A 16,394-nucleotide genomic window follows, 5' to 3' on the forward strand; every position below is an offset into this window, starting at 1 on the left:
AGTTCATTGGTATTTTAGCTAGGGAGGGCACCAAATCATTTCAGTATAATACATGGAGTGTTAAAACAAAGCATTAAACCTTTGTTTTGCTATTTTTACGTTTTAGGACGATGGAGATTATGACCATTGTGTCCCTGGCCATTTACATTCTGGTCTTTGTGCTCGGCGTGTTGGGGAACGGTGTTGTCATCTGGGTGACGGGCTTCAAAATGAAGAAAACCGTCAACACTGTTTGGTACCTCAACCTCGCCGTGGCCGACTTCCTCGTCATAGCCTTCCTGCCCCTGAAAATCACAAAAACAGCTCTGGACGACCACTGGCCTTTTGGCAAATTCATGTGCCAAATGGAAAGTGTAGTTTTCTTCATGAACATGCGTGCGAGCATCTTCACCCTGGTGGTCATCAGTGTTGATAGATGTGTGTGCGTGGTGTGGCCAGTGTGGGCCAAGAACCACCGCAGTGTCAGAAAGGCGTCCTGGGTGAGTCTGGGTGTCTGGTTGCTGGCCTTGGCTTTCAGCTCCCCTCAACTCATCTTTAAGGACACACAGCCCTCCGACCTTAAGGTCCGGTGCGACTACTACTTTGCACTCAATGACAGTACAGCTGAAGTGAAGCAGTTGTGGGCATTTCGATATGGGACCTTGATTATCGCTGGCTTCCTCATGGGATTCGTGGTCCCTTTCGCTGTCATCGTCTCCTGCTATTCTCTCATCATCCACCGGCTCAAGAATATTCGTTCTCTGGCCAGCCATACAGGTCGCTCCTTCAAAATCATGGCAGCTGTTATCGCCACATTTTTCCTGTGCTGGGCTCCCTTCCACATAATGTCTCTCATTAGGCTTGTGACTGTCCTGGCGACAGAGTCCGGTGAAACGTTGTATCGTGTGGTCGTCTTCTGGTTCCCCATGGCTTCTGGCCTGGCACGTCTCAACAGCTGCCTGAACCCGCTGCTGTACGTGTTCATGGGTCAGGATTTCAAGGAGGTTTTCCGTAGGTCTGTCCTGAAGGTGCTGGAGAAAGCCTTCGCCGAAGAGCTGCATCAGAGTCAGACCAATGCTTCCACAAACCCAGGGACGATCAGTCTAGAGACCGTCGTATCTGAGACACAGGTTTAGGGTTAGCTTTTCTTCTCTGTACGTACGACGATGAAATATATCCATATATACTGTATATATATATATATATATATATATATATATATTGTTTGGCGATTGTCTTTGATGTGCATCTTTAAAATTTGAGTTTTTTTTCTCTCTGCTTTCCCTCTGCTCCCTCCTTGAATAACACATTAACTATGCAGCTTAAGCAAATACATAACATTTCATCCTCTTCTTTACTCCTGTAAACCAGAGATGTGACAATACATTTGATTCTTATTCAGGTTTCAGAGTTTGACTGCATGTGTTTGTTTGTTTGTCCTGGCCATTGGATTTGTATTTAGCAGGACTATGCCTCATATGGGCAGAAGTTAACAAGGTTTTGGAGGTGCGCCGTGTAGACCAATTATTTCCTTGAAATGAAATGGTTTGAGCACCACTTTCTTTCAGAAAACTGTTAGGATTTATAAAACAATTGTAGAATTGGCCTCAGGTCTCAAAGGGTTAAAGTGGTTTCTGTGCACAAAGGAAACACTGTACTGTGTATGAAGATATGCTTTGAGAGCCCAAACATGCTTACTCAGTTATTCGTTATGTGAAAATCCTATGACGTCTATCCCATCTGACATCATACATACAATCCCTTTTATGCCCATACATGGAGATCCCTGTCTGAACCAGCCACACAGATATGGGCTGTCTTCCTCCATATATGGGCATTCCCATATGAAGTCCTGTTAGATACAGGCTTAAAGAGGCGGTGCCATAGATTTGTACTTTTTCTGTTTTTCATGTGTCTAGGAGGTTGACAGTACTTCATTAGAACCCCCGGTGTGGTTGTTATGAGCAATTATGTATTCCCTTTGTATTTGAGTTTTTTCCTGGAGGCTGCCACCTTGTGGGTCAAAAGTGCAGGTCCAAAAACACAGATACAATTACATCATAGAATCAACCCCTCCACTTTTACCATTCACCCAACACTGTGGGTGTGGCTAACTTCAGCTGGGTCACCACCCACCATGACAACCAGGCATACTTAATGAACTTGTAGGTGTGGCCACATAAGAACCTAATTTTAACTCTTTCTGTACACTTTTTTGGAAAGAAATCTTCCTCCTAGTATAATCATAATAGCTGATAATCATGTTTTAGAGGGGGGGGGGAAATCATGGCATCTCATCTTTAATATTGATGACATCGATCTCCATTTATGGGCATAAAAGGGATTCTGTTAGAGTGTTTCCCAAGCGTGATGTCAGAGTGGCAAACCCATAGACCACGCCTGACACTTTGGTTCCCCTGACACATCACTGTGACATCACAGGTGACATCACATGTCACAGTGATGTGTCAGGGGAACCACAGTGTCGGGCGTGACAGAGATACGGTCAAGCTGTGACCATTCTATGGTCGCAATAATAAAGTTAACAGTTTATCATATAGTGTCTATTACAGTGCATATTATGGCATTTAGTAAACATATGTACAGATGTAATGCCTGCATTCGAACTCGGGTCTCCCATGTGAAACTCCAATATATTAACCATTGATCCAAAGGGACATCCCTATGGACCGAGGGAGATATTAGACTTTTGAGGCCATCGGGCTGAGGCAGTGAGTCACTCTGCAACATAAACATCTAGTAAACATTTAGTAGCCATTTGGGTAACTTTAGCGGCAGCAGGGCAAAGGGAATGCATATAATCTGACTAAAATGTTTTAAATAGCATTAAAAGGTTTGACCCCCAGCTGACCTGGAAGTCTAAGCTGCTATAGAGGGCACGTCCACTGGGACCCGCCCCCCCTAATCTAGACTGAGTGGCAAAACATTGAGCAGAATGGAGCATTGGAGTTTGGAAGTGCTAGTTGCAAATCACTCAACGGCCCTGCATACCACCTGTTTCTAATTTGCACATAATGTAGGAGGCAGCAGGATGGTGTGTTGTTGAAAACGAGTGCTTCCAAACTCTGACACTTGGAAAAATAAAAACCTGCACAAAATGTCTTGACAGAAAGTAGCTTGTGGATGGTGGATTTTCATGAAACAAAAACTTTGCAGATAGAAAGAGGATAATTCAAGCTTTCAATACAGCCGCAATGTTGGTGAGTTTAACTTTGTTTAATACAATCAGATAGGACTTTTCTGTTTGGATGTATGGGCTGTCAATGGCAGAAATTAGTTTTTTGCCACTCAGTAGGCGTGTTCCCACATAACTTCCAGCAACAGGGATGTCACACTCATACCCTCTATAGTTTATCTCTGCGCACGAAGGAAACAGGCTATTTGTGAAACCACACCTAGATCACCCATCAAATAGTTTCAGATTGAGTATGCATATCGTCGCAGTCGGGTGGAAACCTGGTATGTCTTAAACGTTTACTTTTCAGAAAAACAATTTCACTTTAAAGATTGTTCAAAAACTGATTCTGATTCTTCAGTTGACATTGTAAAACTAAAAATAAGTTGATCTATTAATCTCACAAGACACAGATTTTGCTACCTTTGTTTGACAAAGTAGTACATTACCCAAAAGACAATGGACATATGAGGTTTCTGCCCGACAGCAACGATATGACACCTTGTACTGTATGTAAGGAGCTTGCATGCATATGACACCCACAGGGTGCTAGAAGGTGCTCTGAGCTCCTCAGTGTCCTCTGATCACAGTTTGAACAAGACATTCCTCTGACTGACGTTACTTCGACATTTTGAAACAGGTATATATATATGTTACAGTTAGTTTGGGTAACTCAGTTAGATTGGGGTAGGAGCACTTGTTTTCGTTCACCTGGATGTGGAAGAAGCTCATGTCCCAGTGTTAGAGCATTTGACTGCATTAGTCCCATGCTGGTGAATGCTAACCTGGTGAATGCTACTATGCCTAAACCTAACCCTAAACCTTACCCTAACCTCAAACCTAATCCTAAACCTAACCCTCAGTCAAATTATTCCTAGTTCCCCGAAGGAGGTGCCACCTGCTCCACCTTGTGCACAAAAACGAGCGCTCTTGTTTTCAATCTAACTGAATCTCAAACTAACTGTGACATATATTTTTTAATTATATGTGATTTAGTATATGCATGGTACAGTTAATTTATACACCATTGTCGTTCATCTGTGTTTTACGACAAAGTAACCGATCAACAAGCTTGTAGATCGGCTATTTTGGCAGGTGAAGTATAAACCAGGCTTTATAGAAGTAAAAGGAATACAGAAATGTGCAAACACAGACACACAGACACACACACCCACACGGACACAGTCTGTGCTGTAGCCCCCAGAGAATCCTCGTTTAAAGTAAATGATGCTCAAAGAGAATGCTGAAGATCCACACACACACACACACACACACACACACACACACACACACACACACACACACACACACACACACACACACACACACACACACACACACACATATACAGTCCAGTTCTACATGTAAGAAACTTTGAAAGAACCAGTGGTCAGAGTAGATTATATGCACAGCAAAGATTAACCGATGGCAATAAAAGATTCATGTTCATTAAAAACCTTTTAAGAGTAGGTCAGAGAGGTGGTCGGGGGAAGGGTGGAAAGACGGCGAGATTGCAAGAAGCATGACGACCTCTAATAAAAGATGATATGTGAACGTGTTATCCATATATAGTGTACGCATGATGCAAGTGTATGTGCATGCATGTGGGTGTCAGGTGTCTGGGTGTTTTATACATGCACATACAGTCCATTTGTGGAGCTTACTGTAACTGTGTGTGTGTGTGTGTGTGTGTGTGTGTGTGTGTGTGTGTGTGTGTGTGTGTGTGTGTGTGTGTGTGTGTGTGTGTGTGTGTGTGGACAGGGAATTACTACTTTGTGGGGACCTCATGTCCCCACAAAGATAGTACAATCCTTGCACAATACCTTGTGGGTACTTATTAATAGGTCCCCACAAGGTGTTTAGGGGTTAGGTTAAGGGTTAGGTTAAGGGTTAGGGTTAGGGTTAAAAATGAATGGAATGTCCCCACAAAGATAGTAGACTATGTGTAATGTCCCCACAAAGTAGCAATTGCAAATGTGTGTGTGTGTGTGTGTGTGTGTGTGTGTGTGTGTGTGTGTGTGTGTGTGTGTGCGTGTGCGTGTGCGTGTGTGTACGTGCAGAGTAGCCTTTAATTCAAAAGTAATTCAAACAAAACTAGAAGCAGTGCTCTTCCGAGCACAGGTCTCCACCAGGCGAATGTAAAAAGGGTGGCATGTGTTCTTCACCAATCTTAGACCTTTCATGGCACCACCATGTGGCTGATTTGAACATTTTGTAGTGTAGTTTCTTCCTTGGCCTTTTGCGAGTGTGCATGCACAATTTCATTACAATTGTACGCTGTGTTCATGATATGAGGCATCTTGTTTGAAACGGATCAATCGTGCAAAGTTTGGAGGCCAATCTTAGCCAATCAGGATGGAATATTTAATAATTATGGGACAGATCCGTCTTGATCATATTACTGTAGAGATACTGTGTACTGATTTGTGTTAATTTTGGGTAAAATCTGAAGGAGTAATATCCAAAAATGTGTCTTACATAAGTCGGCCTCCTGGTGGCGCTATAAAAGGCTGATGTGAAAAATGCAAGGAAAGGGTTTTTCCTTGGCCTCTAGGGAGTGCGCTTACAAAGTTTGAAACTGATCGGTGGAGTTATAGGTAAAACCACGAATTGGCCTTTTATAGCGCCACCATGAGGCTGATTTCAAAAACGTCCTCGGCCTAGTGGGAACGTGTGTGCGTGATTTCATGTTAATTGCACTCTGCGTTTGTGATTTGAGGCATTTTGTCCAAAACGGACCAATTTTACAAACTTTGAAAGCCAATCTCAGCCAATCAGGATGGAATATGGACAATCAGACAGATCCATGTCGATCACATGACTGTAGAGATACTGTCTACCGATTTGCATGATTTTTGGACAAAATCTGTAGGAGTAGTGTACAGAAATGTGTTTAGCAAACATCGGCCTCATGGTGAAGCTAGAACAGGGCCATTTGAAAAATGTGGGGCAGAGGTTCTGAATTGGCATCCAGGGAGTGTGTGTGCTCATTTTGGCAGTGACTGGGCCAACGGCGCCGGAGATTTGCTGGTAACAAACTCGGAGGACGGACGGACGGACGCACGCACAGACGCACGCACGGACGGACAGGGGCGAAAACATAACTCTCCCCCTGCCTTCAACACTGTTCTTTTAGTTCTTTTATTACCCATCATTAAATCCACTGTGTGATTCTCAGCCGTTGTGGCTTATTGTACCACTGAAGTAATGAAGTAAGATGCAGTTGTTGTTCTCCATTAAAACAACCGCGGGTTGTGTGTGTGTGTGTGTGTGTGTGTGTGTGTGTGTGTGTGTGTGTGTGTGTGTGTGTGTGTGTGTGTGTGTGTGTGTGTGTGTGTGTGTGTGTGTGTGTGTGTGTGTGTGTGTGTGTGTGTGTGTGTGTGTGTGCGTGCGTGCGTGCGTGCGTGCGTGCGTGCGTGCGTGCGTGCGTGCGTGCGTGCGTGCGTGCGTGCGTGCGTGTTGTGTTCACAATCGTACGTTTTGAACAAATACATGGGTGGGGTATTTGTAGCTGCCTGACAAACAAACAAACAGTAATTAGTTCCTGTAATGGTTCTCCATTACATTTCTCTGCGGCCTGGCGAGTTGAGAGGCAACCAAAGCACCGTAGCATTGTAATTAACAATAGCTTGTATATTCCCCTAGAGGTGGCAGCGTTATGAGAGAGAAAGAGACAGACAGACGGACAGAGAGAGAGAGAGAGACAGAGAGAGAGAGAGAGAGAGAGAAAGAGAGAGAGGTAGAACGGGAGGGACGGAGAAGGGGAGAACAAAACAACCTCTAGAGTCTAGAAGCAAGAGTGACTTGTGCTTTTTTAATTACTCTGCTTTGACAGTTTCTATGTTTTCCTAGTGCAGTACATTAGCCACTAAACTCATTTCTTACCAGCATTTCCTGTATACCTCAGCATTTCCGTGGGACTGCCACCTCCAATTCTATTACTGTACATTGTTGTTGTTTAAAACTGATACATTCAATTATAACGTGTTTAAAATCCCCAATTCCAAGCTTTTGTTGCAAGTTTGACTATACGTTTTCCCAACTCTCTCTCTCTCACACACACACACACACACACACACACACACACACACACACACACACACACACACACACACACACACACACACACACACACACACAAACAGACATTAACGTACCGCTGCTTTCTGTCCCTACAGATCGCTCCAGGACTTATCGAAGCAGACGGAGCTGCCTTACGGTACAGTGTTGGACGCTGCGGTGTACGATCAGGTGCGCTCCAAGGCCATGAACCCCTTCGAGAGGGACCCCATGTACGCCCAGATGTGGAGGATGATCAACCGAACCGGAGGGGCCGACAACAACGTTGAGGAGTCAAAGGAAGGCATTCGTAAGGTAGGGCTTCATTGTTTTAATTAATCCGTATAGTTAATGTGGTTGCTATTAGGCAACACACTATCGTTTCATGCCAGCAAAGTGAACCTGCTTTGTGTAAACTTTTGCACGAATATGTAAAAGTGAAGCTTTTGGTCATGCTTCACACACTGTTGTCACTGTTGTTCACTTGACATCGCAATATCTAATATGAATGGTAAGATGGAATTCAGTTCCCATGCAGTGGATTCCTTGCGACTCACATCAGCGCAACCACACTTACAACTTCCCACAATTGCACCGTTCTGGTTTAATTTAGTTTGTAGTTTTTTTTCTTTTTTTTTTCAAAACACTTACAAAATGAGTGAAATCACCAGGTGTACAGTACAGTGCATGCAAAGACAGATTGGCCAAGACTCCAAAAAGTCCAGAGATGCAAAGTTTGGGGGTTTTAGTGCAGTTTCAGTGCAGCATTTAAGCCCTGCAACAGTGAAGGCCTTAAATAACAAAAATCGAAATAAGACATGAAGGAAAGCACTAAATAAAACAACCTAGGTCCTAGGAACTTGAGATACCTGTACTATTGAAACAGGCGACAACACAAGGGCCCTGGCAGCTCTCCTCTAGACGTTTACTGCCTGTTGTACCCAAGCCCATTGCATCACTTCCACTGGCAAGAATCAATCAACATAAAATTAACCCAGATATACATTCCCATAGCCTATGACTGACCTAAAGATTCAAATGGATGTTAGTTACATTTCAAAAAACACCCCAAAACACCCCTCCTCCGCTACAGTACTTGGCACCCTCCAATCTACAGTACAGAGGAAATCACCTCACCTCTGCAAAACTGCAGAGGTAAGGTGACCACCCATGATTAACGCCACTACATGACTACATTGAACCACGTCAGATTCACTAAACAGAAAATGTCAAACATTAAAATGCATTCGGAAATATGATGTTGTTAAGAACACTGTCCATGAACAAACACTTCCACGGACATTTCCAAGCCGGCCGGCAGTCTTAGTCAAATGGAAACTGCTGTGTGTGTGCATTGTCCTCAATCAGTATGTGTGTGTATAGGGCACGGGCTGCCCTGTGACAGACAGGTATAATGTGTGATTGATGCAGTGGCCTGTTGCAAAATGATAGGATCCACGATGGCATTATGTATTATTGAGTGCAAAGCTTTCAACTCATTCATCATTTTGTCCATCCCAATTGTGGAGCACAATGGTTTGTTTGGCAGTAGGTTCTGACAGGATCACCACTTTGCTTATTCTTGTATCGGTAAATCCTCAGTGCTAATTTGTCCATTTGTACCTCTGAGAATTAACGAATGTGCGGAATCATTTGAGTGTGTTTGTGTTGAAGTTATTGTATCCCCTTTTCAGTAGCAATGAATACATCCCTGGCCACTCCATGAAGCTCGCCCTTTATACTAAAAATACACATGCCTTTTCACATATCATTCATTCAAAACTGATCTATACGTTTTTTGTTCATGTGTTAATTACGTTTCTTGAGCTTGTACGGTACATGATAATAGACACTGGCTATTCAATAGCCATGGTAAAGCAAGGCATGCACATTTCAACAACAGCGGCCAGGTACGGCCAAATTAATGGGATCTGTTTACTAGGGATGGGGATTTTTGATTCTTTCACAAACTGTGCTCCAAACTGCCATCAGTGGCATGAGGAAAAATATTTGTAGAATGCATATTGGCCACATAACAACACTGGTTGTACAGTATGCATGCAAAACAACATACATCAATGGCCTAGTTTTTCATCATAATTTAATCTCAATGCTTAGCCTTTTGTCAATAAAGACAGATGCTCACATTGAGAGATACAAAACAAATTATTTTCAACTCACAAATGTGATTCACCATGACAACGGGGAATTATGGCAGAACAATATTGATTGGAATTGATTTGTAGCACATTCAATTACCATACAGTATAACCTATTGCTTGGAATATAAATCAGTATGTATAAAAAAAGTTTGACGTACGATATAGGCTAATGGATCATAAAAAAATAGACAATTAACACAATTTCTGATTGTGTTTAAGATGTTTTTGTTGAACTTTGATAGAACACTGCATTGTATTGCTGTATAACAATATAGGCCTATATATATGTTTGAACTATTTATTTTTCTATCATTAATGCATCAGGTCCTTTTATATATATATATATATATATATATATATACTTAAAGTTATACTATGTAACTTTTTTTATAAAACAACTCTTAAAGTTGTCCTAACTATTAAATCGCTAAAGTTTTAGAACACCCACTCTGTTAATTTCAGCCCCTAAAGCCTTCTGTATATTAAATATGTTTTCTATGATCCTGGCCGGGGTCCGGATTTCGCGGCAAAATTACATCATCTGCATCATCTGTATACCAATGCATCATCTGTTGGCCAATCACATCACGGATCATACACACATGATACACTACCGGCCAATCACAGCGTGTCTTGCCGTCTCTTCAGGAAGTAGCCTCCCTCAGCAAAAGTGTTTACGATGGTGAAGGATTCTTGCCTCTTACTCCCCAAATCCTGGTCAGAAAATTATGTTCTACCCCTCTACGGATTCGTATCGGTCGCGGTGGGTCCCGCGGTGGTTTGCGGCCCCGCTCCGGTGGTCCTCGGCGACACCGGGCGAAAAACGGCCGAAAAAAGCAATACCGCTACTGACCACTAGTTTAGCAACTTACACAGTATAGCTTTAACATTCCTTGCATACAGTACCAACATGCAAGTTCTAGGATCATCATCACTCCATGGTATCACTCTAATTATTTTACCTCTAATTATCACAGATGTGATGTTATGGTTAATGATGTTGAGCTCAGTCAGTGCAAACTTGAATCTTTCAACACGTTCTGTTTCAACGTCTTTTTCAACATGATGTAAAGATACAAGATCTGAAACCTCAAGCTTCTGTGAAGTGTGAACCATGTGTAAGTGTGTGGTCTCATCAACAGCTCCCTGCCACACAGACCATCTCCACGTAGCCCTGCATTATACAGACGCTATACTCATTACTACCATCGTCTGATGCTTTGTTAGTGGGAGATGAGAGCTCCTGTCTCATTCACAGGTTCAAATCAATCTTAAAAAAAAAAAACATACCAATGAGTTACTGCTTTCAAAAAGGTTCAAGGGAACTGAAGTTTACCGAAGTGACTTGGTCATTTGCTGATGAGATTCCATGCACCATATCCACCAGGTGGAGACAAAGGGAGCTTAGGGGTGGCTACTCTAGTATGCCCTTCATTACATCATATCTCCCCGGTTTTACGGGATATATCTTCCTACATCATGGAGTATTCATAACCTATTTTCAATTAGCATGTACAGGAACATCTCAGCGTCTCTTTTGACATGCAGCGCACACTCGTTGTGTTTCCTGGGGATAAATCTACCAAAAATGAGGCTAATGATACACAAATATATACATACACACATTTAAACACTTAATCCTCCCTAGATAATTACCCGGTATCATAAATACCTGACGCTACATCTAATTTGCACACATCACAGCCTCTGTATGCATTACCCTTCTCCTCCCATTGAAGGTTTCACTTTATCCCCCACTCTCCCTCTGGAATATATTACCGTTGGACTTGAATGGGCGCCAGACTTCCGCAGTGATGGGTGTCGTAGGGTAAAGTGTTGTGTGCTGTCTGTGAGATGCATAAAGCACACACACACACACAAGCACATAGGCAAGAAGAGCATTAGCTCACAAGTCACACACTCACACATGCACACTTATGCATGAGCACACTTTATGTGTGCCCATAATATCATTATCACAGATTAACACTCTCGGCCATTGCCATTTTTTTCCCCTCTCAGTCTCAAGTATGAATAACTAGTGTAATTAGTATTGTGACCAGCATCATGAATATGTCAGCATTTTATTGTTGAAGATGGTGTGTGCGCGCGCGTGTGAATGTCTGTGTGCTTGTGTTCTCTTGATTCGCTTGCCGTAAACAGAAGATTCATGCATTTATAACTAATATAAAAAGTGGTCTATGAGCAGGGAATGTTATCGGTTGTGGGGATTTTAATTTCCCTGTCTTTGTTAGCAAGTGAGGAGACTCATAATCAAGTATAGGTAAAGGGGCGGGGGGCTGTGGGGAGGCAGAGGAGGGCAAAGATGGAGAGTGACTCTGCAGTCCTGATTGCTGTAGGAAAAAAGGGCCTTATTTATTAAAAAAAAAACAATACCATTTCATCTGCACTTATGTTAACACATTGGACGCTATCTAACCCAATTATTTGGCTATAGAGTACCGCCATTCACTTACGCTTTATTTTGAAGAGCCCAAAAGAGCCCCGGAAGCCACGTGCATTTGCATGTTGTGTAATCTGACGATTTTAAAATGGAGGTCAGTTTGTTTACTTTCGGTCGCGAAACTAAAATCCTAACCGCGGCCAACCGTCACGGCCCAGTGTAGCGGTGAAAAAGAGCCTCGGGTCTCGCCTTCGCTGTGTTTTTGGAAGTAGATTCCGAGATAAAGCCGTTTCTTTGCATGAGCATATACCGGAGTCAATGGAGAATAGACGCTCCATGATGCTGGCGGCCGAGTTGCATCATGGGATATGTAGTGTTTTTGCTCACCAGCCTCTACCGCAGGTTCTGTTTACCTGGTAACCATGGTAACCAGGTAAGACGTCCTCCCCAGACGTCTTCAGTGACCATTAGCTTTTGACCCTAAGACGCCTGTGGACGAAGGACAACTCCGCCCTAAATCACTTCTAGGCTCATTTTCCTACTTATATTGATCCAAAAAGACTGTCCATGTGGTCTCTTAGGCAGAAATGCTCCTGTTGTCCAGTCTCCCCAGCAGAACCCAGCAGCTGTCATAGCATAGAGTGGAGCCTATAAGCCTATCACTTTTACTTTATTTGTTGTGTTCAAAAGTGATTTTCTTTTTCATGAATGTTTTACTAGTTGTCATTACAAACACATCCATGCCTTGGTTGTCCCACACAAGCCACCACAATCTCATAAATCATGTTTTGAGGTGAGCATTCAGCACAAGTGCCAATCAAAGTGACTGTACTGGCCAATCACAGGGCATCTTTTCCGGGTCTTGGCAAAACACATAAAAGCATAACATCTGTTTAGCAGAGTGTGATGGCTTGTGTGGGACAACGATGACATGGTCTGCTTGAAAAGTATGCATCTGCTCTCAACTAAGAACACCTCCAGCACACACACAATTGTATACACCGGTAGTCAGTCCTGCTGCGATGATTTTGACAGTGCGGGGATTTGGGAGAGAGTCAAACACAGAAGTTGCTCCTGGCATGCTCTCGCCTTTGTTGCTGTGCAGCCGTTCTGTGAAGTGTTGAAAGGCATAGTTTTCCGCTCTGTGCGTTGGGTCATTTTCACCCGGATAAACTCAAGTGACTCCTCAGCTGTGAATTTTATCTCAGGCTGGCTGAGTTTCATCCATATTTGACATGGACCTTAAGCAAAGCGGGGTCTCTAACGGTGGCAATCTAGCCTGCGGTTGCAATTTAGATGGCACAGAAATAAACCATATACATACTCAACGTAGAGCGCAGATATGGGACACGTTTTGATGAATCTTACATGACAGAGGTGACACCTCTGAAGAGTCAGTGAGCAGTGAACGGCCACGCTGACTGAAGGGAGGGTGCAGGCAGTAATTCCCCTCTGATACGTGTATCTATCTTCCTCTCTCTCTCTCTCTCTCTCTCTCTCTCTCTCTCTCTCTCTCTCTCTCTCTCTCGCTGTTTGACAGCTTGTCTCTCCTACTTCTCCTTTGTCCCCATTTCCATTCCAAATAAATGTCCAAATGTCTTAGTAAGTGTTTGTCTCTTCCTTTCCGCTCCCCTCCTCTTTTCTTCCTCAGTCTCCTTCCCTTTCTTCTCTTTTGCCTCGCTTTCTCACTACCACCGCACCACCTCTCTTTCTTCCACATACTGCTGTGTGTGTGTGTGTGTGTGTGTGTGTGTGTGTGTGTGTGTGTGTGTGTGTGTGTGTGTGTGTGTGTGTGTGTGTGTGTGTGTGTGTGTGTGTGTGTTAGTGTGTCAACCTCTCAGGATGCTAAACACGACAGGGGGCCCTCTGGTGGTGTAGCATTGTCTCTCCCATTCTCTTCACTGCATTCACATGCTAACTGATCTCTCTTTGCATACTGTAGTTAGTATACTGTTCAGAGAGAAATAAGTAGCAGTAAGCTATATGAAATGTATTCAGTATTGTGCCATTTATTGCAGTCATACAGTAATATATGCCATCCATGTCGCAACATAATGGTCCCTCATGTTGCAATCATTACATGAAAGTGTTTTTTATTTTGTATTATTCCTAAACAAAAATAGTGCTTTATAGTCTCTTGAATGTAATACTGGTTAAAGTATTCTTACATTCTGTGTCTTAAACGTAATATAATGGTTAAAGCTGTATTCTTCCAGCAGAGTCCTGACTTGAAATGCTTTGTAAGTCAATTTAGTTTTAGTTCATGTAAAGGCTTAAGTCTTTTCTCCCCTGTAAATGTTTTAGTCCAGGCGTTTCGGCCAGTATTTTGATGGAATCGTGCACTTTATGAAAGAAGCATGAAATTTGGCACACAGTTAGAACATGCCATATGGAACATTTTTGGTTATAGGGCCATCACAGATTTGACTTGGGAAACTTGTGGGAGCCAATCGAAGTTGGGCTCTCATAGACTTTATAGAGTAAAATAATAGAAAAAATAAATATGCTTTAAGTAGCATGTGAGGGGTCTGAAATTAATGCAAGCATTTGTTTTGCACGAAAAACATTCCTTTCTGAGAAACGCCCGCCACAAAACTGTGAAAAGTGATGACTCATCACTAAACCATAGTTTTATGGGGTCCATTTCTAGCCCAAGGAATGTTTTTCCTGCAAAACAAATGCTTGCATTGGATTCAGAATCCCGAAAAACACCTAGTTTGACCCCTCACATGCTACTTAAAGCATATTTATTCTTTGTATTATTTTACTCTATAGTAAAGTCTATGAGAGCCCAACTTTGATTGGCTCCCACAAGTTTCCCAAGACATATCTGTGATGGCCCTATAGCCAAAAAAAAATCCATATGGCCTGTTCTGTGTGCCAAATGTCATGCTTCTTTCATAAAGTGCACGATTTTTGCCTGAAACGCTCTGACTATTTACATTTAATGAACAGTGATATGTATGTCATATGGTAGCTCACTAAACATTAGTATTGATGTCAAACAAAAGCTGAACAGAACTGATCTTTTATCCCCACAAAACCCCACTTATATAAATATAATAAAAATATAATAATAACTAGAGATACTGTTCCTACGAAACAGTGTGGGCTCGTTCGTGACTATATTCTCCAATGTGCTAACTGTCATGTGAAGCTCAACTAATACTCCAGCTACCACCACTGCCAGATGTTTTTCCGCAACTCGATTGCACCTCATTGGCTAAGGGCCCTGCCTTTGTACTGTCTGCAACGGAACTCACTCATTCACTATAAATAATGAAGATAACATAGTGTTCTCGCTTTCAGCGAGCCCACAATAAATAAATACTCGAGTGGAGTCCCCCCAGCCAGTGTCTATAGTATACGATCCCCCCTAACCTTTCCCTCAACACCAAATGTCTATGCGGAAAATAGCCGACCTACAAACTCACAATGCGATGTGTTGTGGTCCTCTGCGTTAATATAACTCTGACAAAGAATTGTTGGGGTTCCCCATAGCTTCCATTTTACACAGAGTTAAAAGAACACTGAGGAGTTCACTGAGTGGACTCTCTCTCTCTCTCTCTGTCTATCTCAGTCTCGCTGCTTCTCTCTCTCTGTCTTTGCCTCTGACAATAAACTTCAGACCTCTATGTGCCATCGTTGTGCAGTATGGATTTTCACCCTCGTCAGATTTCGATTCCCTCCTGCAGAATAATATTAGATGTCAGAACAGGTCAGTGTCTGTGCTGCCTCTTTTATCACTCATTCACACGCACATTTGCACTCTACATGCACGCATGCCCACACACACACACACACACACACACACACACACACACACACACACACACACACACACACACACACACACACACACACGTTTAGAGAGGAACGTGCACATATATCTGGACACATTCACACACACTTGGAGGTATGCAGGGTTATGCATACCACACACACACACACACATGTGCACGCACGCATGCACACGCGCGAGCACACACACACACACACACACACACACACACACACACACACACACACACACACACACACACACACACACACACACACAGGAATGGCTAGGGGCGAGGCATGTCACCGGCTAATATACCTGTCTCTCCCATTTCAGTCAGTGATCAAGGCAGTCAATATCCAGGAGGTGTTGCTTTCTCAGTTGTGATATCTCATCGACTCCATGTCACACATAATAGGCGAGAGACAAGTGCTGTATGTCACTGTTAGTCATCGTGCTCCTGACCTCCTTTTGAGGTAGCGTGATACTCCACCTTGATCCACGCCATTTGACATCCCAGACAATCACACAAAGATGAGAGTAGCCGCTGTAGTTCTTTATTGATGTTTTTTTTTTTTTATCTCCGTGATGAACAGCAGGGCATATAATCTATGCCCTGCTGTGCTCTATGCCAGTGTTTCTCAATCTGTGGGTCCAGACCCCCTGGGGGGTCCCCAAATTATTGTGGGGGGTCCCCAGATGATTTATTTAATGTGCAACATTTTTTTTTCTCTCAACAGTAAACAAACCAACATAACGTTTTAGTGCCATATACTTGTTGCCCTCCTTTATCTCTTTACCTAAAACAGCTAA

General features: G+C 42.9%; 2 protein-coding genes across 2 annotated transcripts in view; both read left to right on the forward strand.

The window, feature by feature from the left end:
- Positions 1-16,394, forward strand: part of grid2 (glutamate receptor, ionotropic, delta 2) — a gene marked incomplete at both ends in the record, with an annotated part of 824,583 nt that overhangs the window by 712,978 nt on the left and 95,211 nt on the right. The window contains one exon of the mRNA XM_080739349.1: positions 7,354-7,549. Within this exon, the coding sequence (XP_080595475.1) occupies positions 7,354-7,549 (196 nt within the window). The remainder of the gene's footprint in view (positions 1-7,353; positions 7,550-16,394) is intronic.
- Positions 111-1,115, forward strand: LOC308294946 (chemerin-like receptor 1; the record flags this gene model as incomplete). The annotated part of the gene is made up of 1 exon (XM_080737883.1): positions 111-1,115. One exon carries the CDS (start codon positions 111-113, stop codon positions 1,113-1,115), a length of 1,005 nt encoding a protein of 334 aa, XP_080594009.1.

Source organism: Nannobrachium achirus (assembly GCF_963921795.1).
Source record: "Nannobrachium achirus genome assembly, chromosome: 12".
NCBI classification, from domain to species: domain Eukaryota; kingdom Metazoa; phylum Chordata; class Actinopteri; order Myctophiformes; family Myctophidae; genus Nannobrachium; species Nannobrachium achirus.